Here is a 13,753-nt window from a genome sequence, read left to right as displayed (position 1 = left end):
AAAATAACAGAATTTCTGGTTTCCCCTTTGATGCCTCTACATCAACTCTCCGTAATTTCCTGACAGATAGTAAACTGCTGTTGACTGTAACTGCTATTAGCTAGTATTAGCTCACTGGCTGCATGGACGGTGAATTCAGCGAACCAGGGAGTGTTAGTGTTTGTACCAGACGTGTTTTGGGCCAGCGGAAAGAGGAGGTTTTTGTGGGTTGCGAGGGTAAATCCAGAGAGGTGGTGGAACTGGTGTTGTGCCAGAACCGGAGCTGGGCAAGCAGGCAATGTAGGAAGCGAGGCTAGCAGCCTCTATGGACATAATGACAGAGGAGAAACGACTGAAGGGGGCATTAAAGGAGAAAGCTAAGAAAAGCAAATGAGAAAGTGACAGAGCAAGAGGTTTCCGGATGACAGTCAGCAGGACTGACTTTAAGTCTTTGGCAAAAGCTTCGTTAGCTAGTAAGTAATATTAGTTGGCTGCTATATCTTGTGTTATTGCACTTGCTTGATGTTTGGCTGTTAGCAAAGTTGTTGACTTGGTAGTTTTTGATCATAAGTAATATAATCATAACAAATACACATAGAGCTGTTCATTTAGTGCAGTGGGACTGCACAGACTGGGGTTGCTAAATCACAAAAATACTAATTGCTACGCAATGTTGCTCTAAAGAGTTAAACCTAAGTTGAATCAAGGATACCTGAAACTTAGCTCATGAGGAGGTCAGGTGGGGGAGGGAGCTGCAGCAGCAAACACTGAGTGAATCAGCAGAGTCAGAGAGAGACATTATACTGTAATAGTACACCTGCATGAATATAGTTGATTATTACTGGTAATTTCTGCTGTATTTTAATATATTTATTTCATTTTCAATTACTAGTATTCCATTATTGTATTCCATCAAGAAAAAATAACAAGTAAAAAAGTACCAACAGGAAAAGAAAATAATCTTCAGTTATAATCTTGAATGTGTTTCTTTTTTAGTTTAGTATTTTTAGCAATGTTGCTTTCCTTGCCTTAGCTTTGCATCAGCATGTGACTCATCAACAAAAATTAAAGTGATGGTTTCTATTTGGATAAAAAGAAAATTAAAAATGGGGGTAACAAAAAGTTTAATTGAACAAATGCTGTAGATTTAATGAAGGTGATCTTTAAAACATTTTGAGACTAGAAGCTTGCTCTTCTTCTTAATTTTTTATTGCAAAGCCTCAAGTAAGCTAAGCAGTCTGCCCTGCAATGGCCACCTAAACTATCTTTAGTCCCTGCTGGCAAGTGAATGGAAGTGCCCGACTTATCTTCACTGCTGTCATCGAGGCAGCCAGTATTTTTAGGGGACAGCAGCAGCTGCAAAAGCATTTAACGGTATTCCACGAACAATGACACTTGGGGTGTCTAAGGCCTGAACGACACAGAGATTGGGGGACCACTCTGAAGCTCGTGTGGATACTGAAGTTCTGCTTTCTACCCTTCTTACCGGATGAAAGTCTGTAAAGATGTGCTGGATGAGAACTTGGGACCTCTGAGGAGAGCATGTGTTTGAATCTGTCCAAGTCCACTTGGGACATTACTCAGCCTTCAGGAGACGGGTGGCATTGCTTCTTACCTCGAAGAGAGATTGCAAGTGCGGAATGTATGTTGACGGTCGTTCCCCGCGACTGAAGCGAGGTAGGTCATGTGAGGGGTACACAACACAGCTTCACAAGGGGCAGAGGTCATTCCAATTAAATCAGACAAGTAAACACAGGGGCTAATCTCCTCTCTTTAAACCTCCAGAGGGAATATTGGAGACACTTTTAATGCATATGTCCAAACTCTACATAGAGAATATCCTGAAATCTGAAGGAGAGATTGTATGCAACTTACAAAAATAATATAAACACACAATTTTTTATCAAATAGTATTTTAAGCAGTTATACAAAGTCTTTTTGCATCAACATTCAGTTCAATTCAATTAAAACTATTGTTGATGCTAAACTCTCTTTATGTTAAGTCATATTATTTAAGTTATATTTAAATCAAATTAATTTCTACCTACAACATTTAGGGTTAGATGGAAAAAGTATAATCAAATAGAAGCTTGATAAATGTTATAGCTGGCAGGCATCTCACCGACTTTTGAAACAGTATTGTTCAGTTATCCAGTATTTTACCTTGGGTTGTTTTTTTTCTGTGTGTTTGAATTGAACAGTGCATGATTTTAATGAATGAATTGTAATGAAATGTTTCAGTAAACCATAGTCCTAAAAAAAAATCATGTGTAATGTTAGTAAGGACAATGAGGTGGCTTCAAAAACACTACCCTGAGATTATCTGAAACTTCCTGAAAATTCCTGCATCCAAGAGTACCAATCTACAAAACTCTGTTAGAGTTATTTCAAAACACAAGTCTGTTTAACTAATAAATAATAATTAAAAAAAAAAAAAAAAAAAAATATATATATATATATAGATATTATATATATATATATATATATATTATTTTGAATTCAGAAGCTCCTCAAGAGAAGCATGAGGAGAGAACTACAAAGTGTGTAGTGTAAACTTAACTTCTTGGATTGCCTAACTGATATCTATTCATGAATATGACGGAAACATTATTTTAACAGTGACATTTAAATAAAGAATTCCAGGACAGAGCTGCCAACAAAGGGTGTGATGGAGGCTCAGCATATTTTGACTGCAAGGACCCTTGGGTGGGCAGACCATGATTTCGGCCTGTGTTTGTGTGAGCACGCGGGTTTCAGAGGCTTCTTTGTGATACCTGACACACACTCCCCCACAGGTCTTTATTTAGGGCATACTATATTAAGCACTTTCCCATTGAAATACAGCACCAGCTGTACTGGCTATGTGTTGTGGCTGCTGTTGCAAAAGGACTAGGCTGTCCCCCCTCTCACTGCTAGCCTGTGTTTTTCTCTCATGCAGACAGATCTGATTCAATTAGCCATAATAACCATGCCTTTCTTTTGTGATGGACTGGATTGTGTAAAGCAGGCAGAGTGTTTAAGTGACACAAGTTTTAGTTTGCATTCTAAAACGTAAGTGTTAATTTCCTTATTACAGGAAGGCTAAAAGTATAGTCTTATAACATATACAGTTATCTCAAGGTTAAATGATATGGCTAAAATGTTAATAACTCATCTGTAATATCTTTTTTTTTTTTTTAGAAATTTGCAGTGCACAAGTTGGACCGTCTTGCCCCAGTGAATAACAGCCACATATTACTCTCCTGGACAGCTTAAAGTGATATAAGGCTGACAAAGAGGCAGAAATGGATGTGTTCGGTGGTGCGCCACGTTTCTTGGCCTATCCAAGACCTGTGGTGGTACAAAGTGGAACTGATGCAGTCCTCAAGTGTCAAATTGGTGGTGATCCAAGGCCTGCAGTTATCTGGGAACGAAACAATGAAAAGATTGACCCACAAGGACGGTACAGGGTATTTGAGGATGGAAATGTTTACAATCTCATCATTTCAGCTGTGACCACAGAGGATAGTGGCCAGTACATATGTAAAGCTAAGAACAGCATTGGGGAAACGTATGCAGCAGCCACACTGAAGGTGGAAGGTGAGGCACAAGAAATGGAGTTACGAGAGGAAAATAAGCCACGTTTCCTCATCAAGCCCTTGTCCACTCGTGTCGGCCGTGGGGAAGACGCTGTCTTCTCTTGTAAGCTCTGGGGAAACCCACGACCAGAGGTTGTCTGGGAAAAGGATGGCAGGAAACTCAATGAAATATTTGAAAGCACACATTTCAGTGTGGGCTACCAGGACGGTGGATGGTTCCAGCTCAAGATCTTTAAGACTCGTGCTCCTGATGGTGGTGTATATACATGCAAAGCCAGGAATGAGTTTGGGGAAGCGTTAGCAGGAGCTGTGTTGCTTGTTGATGCAGGCCCAGGACATGAGGAAGAAGGAAATCGTAACGGCTACACAAATGGTCACTGGAAAGCCCACCCGGGAAAACAGAGGAGCGGAAGGCAAGTGCCAAACCGGCTCAAAGATGACACCATGACCAAGTCCACTAAAGTAAAAATGTTTGCAGTGACAGAGGGTAAACATGCCAAATTCCGCTGCTTTGTGACTGGGAAACCCAAACCAGAAATAATTTGGAGGAAAGATGGCAGGCTGATACTTTCTGGAAGGCGTTATTTGTTATATGAGGACAGAGAAGGATACTTCACACTTAAAGTTCTGTACTGTAAGCAGAAGGATAACGGAGTTTATGTTTGTGCTGCATCAAATACTGCAGGGCAAACCCTCAGTGCTGTACACCTCTCCGTAAAGGGTAAGTCCATTTTTCAGTGGCTTCAGAGTTTTAATTTAAAATGTGAAGACATTTAGATACAGTTTAAAGGGTAAGCAGACACAGTTGCAGTCTGTGTTACATTTTGCCACTAGGAAAGGAGTGAGGGAGGATGTGGTGTGTTCTTGGATCAGATTTCTATCCATTTGATGCTAGGATGATGTCAGTGAGATATCTCTAAGAGCTATGCTGAGATCATTTATTGGGACTGGACCAAACAGGGAGGGCAAAATAAAAAGTCTTATGACAGTTATATGATGCTTAAAAAATAATCAGTTTGTTTTGCATGATGGCGATATGCTGAGATGTAAACAACTATAACTACTATTAAAATCACTACAAAATATTGATTTAAAAAAAAACAAACATATATTGTTAATAATAATTAAGTGACTAATGCTTTTCCAAAGCAAAGAACAGCACACGTTGTACTACACCACACTAATATTTATTACATGGTGCAGGTTGATGTTTACTTAAGCAAAGTATATAAGAATATGGTCAGTTAAATGTATAAAATGGCAGGTCAGCAAGTCTGTGAGCTGCAAATATAATCAGTAATCAAATTATGTGACATCAGCTGCATTAAAAGCAATTCAATCCTGGGTCCACTTGAGAATTAATGAAATGTATTAATGATCTGAAATCTGACCTAAGATATATCTCAACAGGCAAAGTTCATAAGGTTGAGGTGGATTTCAACAGCAGTATGATGTCTGCAAAGTCACTTAGCTTGTGTAAGGTCTGGGGGGGCATCCATGTGATCGTAGTCTTTGAGAAGGGGATCATATTTCTCACATAGCCCAGAGAAGTCCAAACTCATGGCACCAAACAGAAAGTATTGTACTGTATCAGTCAGAGATAGGAAAATAACACTGAGGTGGAATTAATGGTAGGCGGTGCCTTGTGTGTGAATTTAAATATGATTTAAATGTTAGATGGTGAACATATTAGTTGTCTGTGTGTTTAATCGGACTTGTTAAAACATTAGTAAGATATGGAAATAAAGAGCTTCACGCACAGACTACTAAATACAGTCCACATTCTTTTGTTTACAACCGTCTGGTACTGTCTCATGGTGTCAGTTACAAACAGTTTATTTCCTATCTGACACCCCGATGTGTTAATGACCTTTTCATTCCTCAACTAAATGAGCCACTTGTCTCATGATTTTGCCCATCTTGTTTGCTTCACTGGAATTTACTGCCAAATGTATTTCAATTCGTAGTGTTTACTAGTGTACAAGGACGTAGATGATGTGCTGTGTGAGTTTGCATAGGGCTGACTTGCCGGAAGGATTTATGTGGATCAAGTAACACTTGATAGAAGTTGATATGAACCATTTAAGCTAAATGTTAGTATTAGATATATGAGGATATTATATTGGCTTAATCAAACTGTTCTTTCTCCTCCTTGGTTCCAGAGCCGCCTGTGCGGTTCAAGCAGCCTCTCATTGATCTTGAAGTATGGGAACAAGATTTGGCTGTTCTCGAGTGTGAAGTTCCAGAGGACTCTGTTCCCATCACATGGTATCTGGAGGATAGACGACTGCAGCCAGGGGCCAAATATGGAATGGAGGAGTGGGGAACAAAACGGCGATTAACTATCCGTGACATCGGAGTTGACGATGATGGGATTTACCTCTGTGAGATGCCCGATGGGGGGAGAAGCATTGCAGAGGTAGCTGTAAAAGGTAAATCAAGTTGAAATAATAAAATAGCCTTCTGGGAAAAGCACACTAAAAATAAGAAAGCATAATAGGCAAACTGATTCACATGGTGAAGCAACAGGTTGGTTTCATATACAGACAATGTGGTGGCCTTACTATACTTTTGGGTGGAGAAGAGTTCATATCATTTTATGAAACCAGTATGTGGTTGCTATAGATACAACAGGACCTTTTCAATACAAACAGTTTAAGGTTCAGGAGAGAGAGTTAAATTTATGTTTGGGATTCTAAAAACCAACCTGATTTTTCTGTTTTCCTTTATTTCATTTCACAACACAGCCTGACGACCAAAAACTTGCAGAAAATTGTAGTGTAGTGTCTCAACTTTTGTCAGGTAATTTGACTTTGGAGAAAGTAAATGGTGTTACTTTTCATCAATGCTTTTTGACCAGTGCCAAATGGGTAACACAAACTAGCAAACTGGCATCAAACTAGAAAAAAATAATACTGTTGCTTGTTTTGGCCCAAAACTACCAATCCGTTATGAAATCAACAGCATCGGTCGTTGAGGAGATGCCCAAAACAACGTAGTGCACATTCAAGTCAGAAAGGTCTGTGAATTATGTCACTTGTTTGCTGGGGATAAAGGAAGAAACAGTGTGATTTTGTTATAGTCACAAAGTCTGTAAAGGGAGAGGGGCAGAGTGGTTAGATCGGTCAAAAAAATCATGCACTGACATGGGAGACCAATGTTCACAACGTGTTTCCTATTCACAGTCATGTTTTTTTTAACTATGATCATAATGGTTACCTAACCCTAACCTAGCAGTTTTATCCTAACCAAACCTTTATCAGAACAGTCTTTTTTTTACAATGCTAATTGGCAATGATTTTGTAAAGCATTGATAAGTAATAATGCCCTAAAGATATAGAGTAAAATAAGTCACTCATCTTAAAAGTGTTTCTCTGCAGGTACAATTTTGCGGAAGCTTCCAAGAAAAGTGGATGTGTTGGAAGGGGAAAATGCTGCCTTTTGTGTTGAAGTGGAGAAAGAAGAAATGGACATACATTGGTACAAGGATGGTGTAGAGTTGCGTGAAACGCATCAGACCATCCTGAAGTCCTTTGGTCGTACACACATCCTAGTTTTCGTCAATACAATGCCCCAAGACTCTGGCCTTGTGACTTTCCTTGTAGGCAGATCGAAGACTTCTTCTCAGCTACGAGTGAAAGGTGGGGTCCCTCATCTGCAAGTTATAGCATTCCAAATGTAACATGCATATTTTTTTAGCTCAAGTAGTTGCTTTTGGAATCGATCAACATGTATCAGTTATTCCAGTCCCATGAACATTGACACATGATGGGTCTTTCCTGTTTCAGCGGCCAGACATTGTCCTCCCAGTTGTCCAGTGGGTGTGCAGATCAACACAGAGCGAGCTAATGCAGCTCTTCTCTCATGGGTTCCCGCTCAGGACACACGAAAGAACCCTCCATCTGGATATGTGCTTGAGCGACAGGAAGTTGGTACTGGCTCTCAGGAGTGGCTGCAGTGCCTGACCACTGACTCTGCAACCTCTGTGGAGATCCTTGGTGACAGCGTACCCTGTGAAGCTGATTATCGATTTCGCATTTGCAGTGTAAACAAATATGGAAAGAGCAACAATGTTGAGTTCCCTAGGGCTGTTCACTTGGGTAAGTTTAGTAATACCACAACAATTGTGCTGAATCAATTATACAGACTTTTTTTTCCTTGATAAATGGAATTACAACAAGGTTGAAGATATTTCCTGCTTAATTACAATAAACTGATTTTATTGTCCAGTTCCAGTTGCCAGAATACAAGCTCCCTTACAGGATGCCTTGGTGCCAGAGGGTCAGGATGGCCTTTTCTCCATTGAGCTGTCTGCTTCAGTAATTGGCACATGGTTCTTAAATGGTACTCAGCTTCAGGAAGATGAACGTTATTCCATGCGTCGGTCACGAACACATCAATCTCTTCGCATACGAGGGGTACGTGATACAGACAATGGAGCTGAGATCACGTTTATTGCCTATGGCATCCGAGATTCTGCAGCACTGTACATTCAAGGTATGTATGGATCACTGTCACAGTTTGTTCAAGTATGTGATCTAGTCAGTCTAATTCATTGTATTTGTTTTGTTAAACTTGATTTTGGTTTGACACTAACAACGCCAGACGACACTAATGTACTGTATTCTTCCGTTCAATATCCTACATAAAAAGACACAATGTGTGTGACAAAAGGTTCTCATTGTTTTTTTAAAATTTGCAGCTCCTCTTGTCAAGTTTTCACCACTGTCAGAAATGGATCGAAATAAATTTGTAGAAATTGGGAACCCCATTGTGCTCTACTGTGAGCTGTCAGACCCTGCAGTTCCTGTGCACTGGTACAAGAATGGGGTGGAATTACAAACAATGGAGGGTCTTCATATCCAATCAGAGGGCACCATGAGAAGAATTGTCATCCAATCAGCAGAGTTTTCACATTCGGGAGTGTATTGCTGTGATGCCATTGATGACGTCATCAGGTTCAATGTGGAAGTAGAGGGTGAGTGGAGTGAATTTCTTACAATACTGGTGTCTTTCACAGAGACTAACCATCTTTATTGTCACTTCACTCCTTTTTCTTATCTTTCTTATTCACAAATGTGTTTAGGCTTCTCTTAAAGTCTGACTTATCCAAACATTTAGCATTTACAACTTAATGAACCATTAAAATATCTAAATATCCATAGCCCCACCTGTGAGGTTTTCGGCAATTCCAGATTCTGAGAGGAACAAAACCATCCAAACAGGCTACCCCATTGTTTTACGATGTGAGCTCTCAGATCCTTCCGCCCAGGTGCACTGGTACAAAGATGGGTCAAAGCTCCATCCTCAAACTGAAGTAGATATTCTAACTGATGGCTTGGAGAGAAAGCTGATTGTCCATTCAGCAGAATTATTCCACTCTGGGTTATACTGCTGCAAGACAAAGGGTGACACCATCACGTTCAGTGTGGACATCAAAGGTGATTTGTTTTATCTTAAGCGATGTTAAACATTAACACGCTCCTTCTCAGAAAAGCAACTAACTTAAACTTTTGTATGTTGTCTGTTGCCATTCTTCTTAGCACTCATTACAAGTGCAGCTAAGCTGTCATCTTATATTTGACTGTATTACAGCATGTTACAGCAATTTAGTTGTCATTAGATTATGATGAATAATCTTAAGGGCTGGCATGAGGTTGACACAAGATCTAAACATATCTATAGCTCCACCTGTGAAGTTCTCATCAATTCCCGAGGCAATGAGGACCAAGTCGATTGAAGCAGGCTGCCCTATAGTACTCCAGTGTGTGGTGTCGGATCCTGAGGCCCACGTTTGCTGGTACAAGGATGAAATGCAGCTCATTTCAAATGCTGGATTAGAAATCCACTCAGAGGGCAACACAAGGAGATTAGTTGTTCAGTCTGCAGAGCTGTCCCACTCGGGTGTGTACAGATGTACCACAAAGGATGATACCATGGAGTTTCAAGTGGAGATCAAAGGTGACTTTACACTTTTTATCTTGTGCGTTAATATTGTAACCCCACCCCCTCTTTCTAGATGCCACTAATAATCCCTGCTTCTCTAATGTGGTATGAAGAACTGTGTCATGCACATGACCTTAAATAACTTTAACGCACTAAGTAATTATTATTTCTAATTATTTGTTTTGTGACTGCTGTGACCTGAATTTAAAGTCTCCAAAACCCGTTCCATTTTCTGCTCAGCAGTTACTGTACATGTTTGCAAGGTATCCATTTCCACAGTCTTGATTTTATGTAGCTGTCCTGAATTCCCAATGCTAGCTATACCAGTGACGTACTCTACTATCTTTGACGTTGAGAGAATCAAGTCACTTGAAGCGGGCAAACTTGTGGAGTTGGAATGTGAGGTTGCAGACTCCACTGTGCCTGTCTACTGGTATAAAGATGGTGTAAAGCTCTTCCCGCAGAATGGGTGGGATATACAGAGTAATGGCACGTTGAGGAGACTCATTATCCCATCTGCTGAGCTCTTGCACTCAGGGCTATACAGCTGTGAAACTTCAGATGACATTATCCACTTCACTGTGGATATCAAAGGTGATTTAAATTTAAATTTGTTGAATCTTAGAGCAAAGCGTAGAGCTTTCTGGAGACTAGACGCAATTAACATTTACAATATGCATATCTGTCTGTCTGTGGTGTTTTGTGTGAAGTTGTAAATGTTTCTTAAATCATAAAATTAACCTCTACTAACAAAATGTGTTTCTTCTAGAATTTGGTCACAGTTTATAGCTCCCCATTTGGGAGAGCTGAACCAATAACCTTTTCTTAATCAAAGTGTAAACATGCACTGTGAAGTCCGCAATTATAATATTAATCATCATCTTTAGCTCCAACGTTGCCGTTGTCGCCCTCGCCCTCGCCTTCGCCCTCGCCAGAGGTTGTGGAGATGCAGTCACTTGAAGCAGCCTACCCAACTGAACCAACATGTGAAACCGCAGACCCTGATTTCCAGGTTTCATGGCAGAAGGATACAGAACATGATTCTAATAGAGAGCATGATTTTGAAATGGGAGACATCAAGAGGACCCTTGTTATTGAACCAACTCATCCTTCAAATTCTGGAGCATACTATTGTGCAACAGCAGATGATGTTGCACAATTGATAGTAAAAACTCAAGGTGATTTTTTTTTTGTAAATGTCTTTTCTATTTTAGCTATGACTAACTCTTTATGTAGCTTTAAGTCTGTCTTCTTATTTGTTGTTACAATGCAGAGCTAATGTCTGTGACAGTTTGGAAAATATCTTAAGTCAGTTTTTCTAAAATCTACAGTGAAATTATCCCCCCAATGCTTGTCTGTAGTGTCACCTCCAACATATCTACTTGGCCCTGATGTTGAGAAGACCAAGTCTGCTGAAGTGCACAGCCCAATTGTTCAGCAGTTTGAGATTTCAGATCCCATTGCCAGAGCTTGTTGGTACAAAGATGGAACCCAGATCTACCCAAAAAGGGAAGGTGACTGTGAATCACAGAGCAGCAGCCAAGCCTTGCCCCTCCAGTCACATGGCCTGTCTGGTGATGGGACATTTGGTTGTGAAACATCTGGTGATGCACAGTTAAATGTGGACATGAAAGGTGGTGTTCCACATTGTACCTGTATAATTAAGAATCAAGCATTTAGTTACATACATGAAGCTATCACCCAGCTCATTGTTTTCTCTTTGGCTTTGTCCAAACAGCAGAGCAGTGTCACTATGATGATGAGATAGCTGATGCATCTGCCCAATACACTGTGGATGTCAAAGGTGATTTGATATATTTCAACATCAGTCATCCATGTTAACCCAGCACATACATGCCAATAACAACAGTGGTGTAGTTTACTGTTAGCTCAATCATCTGAAGCATCTTCCTTTCATCCAAGAATTGCTTTTTGTCAAACTGTATCCTGGTCTCATGTAATTTCCTGCATTATTTGCTCTTAAACATGTGGGTGTTTAGTAGCTGCCTAGCTGCTCTTCATACTAACATATATGTTGTGTTTGTCAATAATTCTTCATTTTAACAGTCATCTTTGCTTGTAACAAGCAGCTTTCCACTCTTTAAGTTCATCTTGTGTCTTATCCATCACCAGAACCTCTCATTCACATTGCTGCCCTGAACCTCTCACTGTTGCAATGACAACGAACTCTTATCAAAGAGAAGAAAATTGATGTACTTTTTAGGATTTAAGGTGGTAGTGTACAGACTGATAGTATAACAGTATTAGGAGTCAGTTGAAGGGGGAAATATTGGAACTCAATCTCAGACCAAACCTGGTCGACCTTCTTGTTTGTCTTTGCAATGAATTATCCCATAACTCCATGCTAACCCACACTGATGTAAAATTCTGTTATGAGAAGAAGTATTGAGACCATCAACAACTGAAAACCTTTCTTTGTGTACATCACAATGCTTATAGCTACATCGCCAGGGCTCTCTTCTGACCAAGAGAAGAAGTCCACTGAAGAGGCTTATCCTGTTGAAGATGACTGCATGTCCTCAAAATGCAATTCTGACATCTTCTGTGGCAAGAGAGGAGATACACAGACATATGAAGAACATTCCAGGCATATATCAAATTCCCAGTCAACTTTTGAATATTTCACTGACTGGATTACAACTGAACAGCCAAAGGGGCTCTCCGACAATCAATGGACAATAAACCCTCAATCTTCAGTATACTGTAACTCTGTAAACCCAACAATAATGCAATCTGACATACAGCATCACACTAAACAGCCCACAGAATCACAAGGTGAGGAATTCATTTATTATATACAGCATGCACAAGGCCCACCTGAAGAGCTCGATAGTTCCCTGCAAACAGCTGTCCAGACAGATGATTTTTGTAATTCTCAACAAACTGCAACTGCTGAATCAGAGGAATCAACTCTCAAGACTCTAACTGTCCACTCAGAAGAGCGACATGGCTCAATACAGACGGTGACTGTCCAGTCACAGCTAGGTGACCCCTTACAGACTTCAACTGAGCAGTCAGAGCGCCTTACTAACCACTTACAGATTTCAACAGTCAAATCAGACAAGTCCTTAAAAACTGCAACCCTGCAGTCAGAAGAGCCATTTAAATCCTCACATACTGCAACTGTGCAGCTGGAGGAGCCCTTTAAATCCTCACATACTACAACTGTCCAGTCAGAGGAGCCCTTTAAATCCTCACATACTGCAACTGTCCAGCTGGAGGAGCCCTTTAAATCCTCACATACTACAACTGTCCAGTCAGAGGAGCCTTTTAAATCCTCACATACTGCAACTGTCCAGTCAGCGGAACCCTTCACTTCTTTGCATGTTGCAACTGTCCTGTCAGAGGAGTCTTTTAAATCCCTAAAGACTGCAATTGTCCAATCAGAACAGCTCTTTAGCTCTATACAGATACAAGATGTCCTGTCAGAGAAGTCTCTTGATTGCCTACAAACTGAAACTGTCCATTCAGAGGGGTCCTGTAACTCGATATGGACTCCAAATGACCAGTCAGTGGAGTCAAACAGACCCGTACAGACATCACGGGTCCAGTCAGAGAAGCCTGGTGATTTACCTGACACTGCATCCCTTCAATCATTGGACTTGTATAACTCAAAAGAGGCTGAAACTGTCCCACCAGTGGACCGTTACAACTTGCAACAGTCTGCCTTGGACCTCTGTCACACTGGACAAGGAGGACCTAACCATTCAGAGGTGCGGTATCAGTCTATGTGGGCCACAACAGTCCAAGCTAAGAGCAATCACAACATGAAGGCCACAGAAGACCAAATAGATGCCCCACTTAACTCTGGGCAAAGATCATCTATCCTGTTTGGAGAGCCTTGCTGTAACAAGCAGGCATCTACTGTCCAATCAGAAGAGATCTATCTATCAAGGACATGTGATAGTCACTGGAGTGACAGTGTCACTGCAAATAAGGTGGCTGTTGAAGGTGATTTAAACGGTTAGCATTATCAAACAAAAAGTGGATGGGCACAATGTTGACATTGTGCAAAATGAAGAGATTGCTTTTTGCAATCCTTGACATTTTGACAATTTCTACATTTACTGACTTGATTTTTGTTCATACTAAAACTACTTAAGTAGTGTAAAACTTTGTGCTTGGGTGGTCTGTGAGGAATATTAAAAGATAGGGAACAGAGTAAAGAGATTAGCTTCAAATCCTAACTTGAATGCCTAGTTATTGTAAGATTACTAATAAAGTAAAGA

The 13,753-nt window shown here is 40.4% G+C and overlaps 1 protein-coding gene across 5 annotated transcripts in view; it reads left to right on the top strand.

The window, feature by feature from the left end:
• The first annotated feature begins 1,020 nt into the window (after positions 1-1,020).
• obsl1b (obscurin like cytoskeletal adaptor 1b) overlaps positions 1,021-13,753 on the top strand; it is a 40,279-nt gene continuing 27,546 nt past the window's right edge. The window contains exons 1-13 of one of the 5 annotated variants that reach the window (XM_027280798.1): positions 1,021-1,656; positions 3,160-4,278; positions 5,720-5,989; positions 6,938-7,198; positions 7,346-7,657; positions 7,788-8,054; positions 8,260-8,535; positions 9,243-9,518; positions 9,822-10,097; positions 10,391-10,681; positions 10,865-11,137; positions 11,242-11,307; positions 11,964-13,475. In XM_027280798.1, coding sequence (XP_027136599.1) covers positions 3,264-4,278; positions 5,720-5,989; positions 6,938-7,198; positions 7,346-7,657; positions 7,788-8,054; positions 8,260-8,535; positions 9,243-9,518; positions 9,822-10,097; positions 10,391-10,681; positions 10,865-11,137; positions 11,242-11,307; positions 11,964-13,475 — 5,095 coding nt within the window. In that variant the 5' untranslated portion in view covers positions 1,021-1,656; positions 3,160-3,263. Of the gene's footprint in view, positions 1,657-3,159; positions 4,279-5,719; positions 5,990-6,937; positions 7,199-7,345; positions 7,658-7,787; positions 8,055-8,259; positions 8,536-8,722; positions 8,999-9,242; positions 9,519-9,821; positions 10,098-10,390; positions 10,682-10,864; positions 11,138-11,241; positions 11,308-11,963; positions 13,476-13,753 lie in introns of all 5 variants that reach the window. The other 4 variants (XM_027280809.1, XM_027280812.1, XM_019260434.2 and 1 more) reach the window with 4 other exon arrangements.

Source organism: Larimichthys crocea, chromosome I (assembly GCF_000972845.2).
Source record: "Larimichthys crocea isolate SSNF chromosome I, L_crocea_2.0, whole genome shotgun sequence".
Classification (NCBI taxonomy): domain Eukaryota; kingdom Metazoa; phylum Chordata; class Actinopteri; family Sciaenidae; genus Larimichthys; species Larimichthys crocea.
This window is presented reverse-complemented; position numbering and strand designations above follow the sequence as displayed.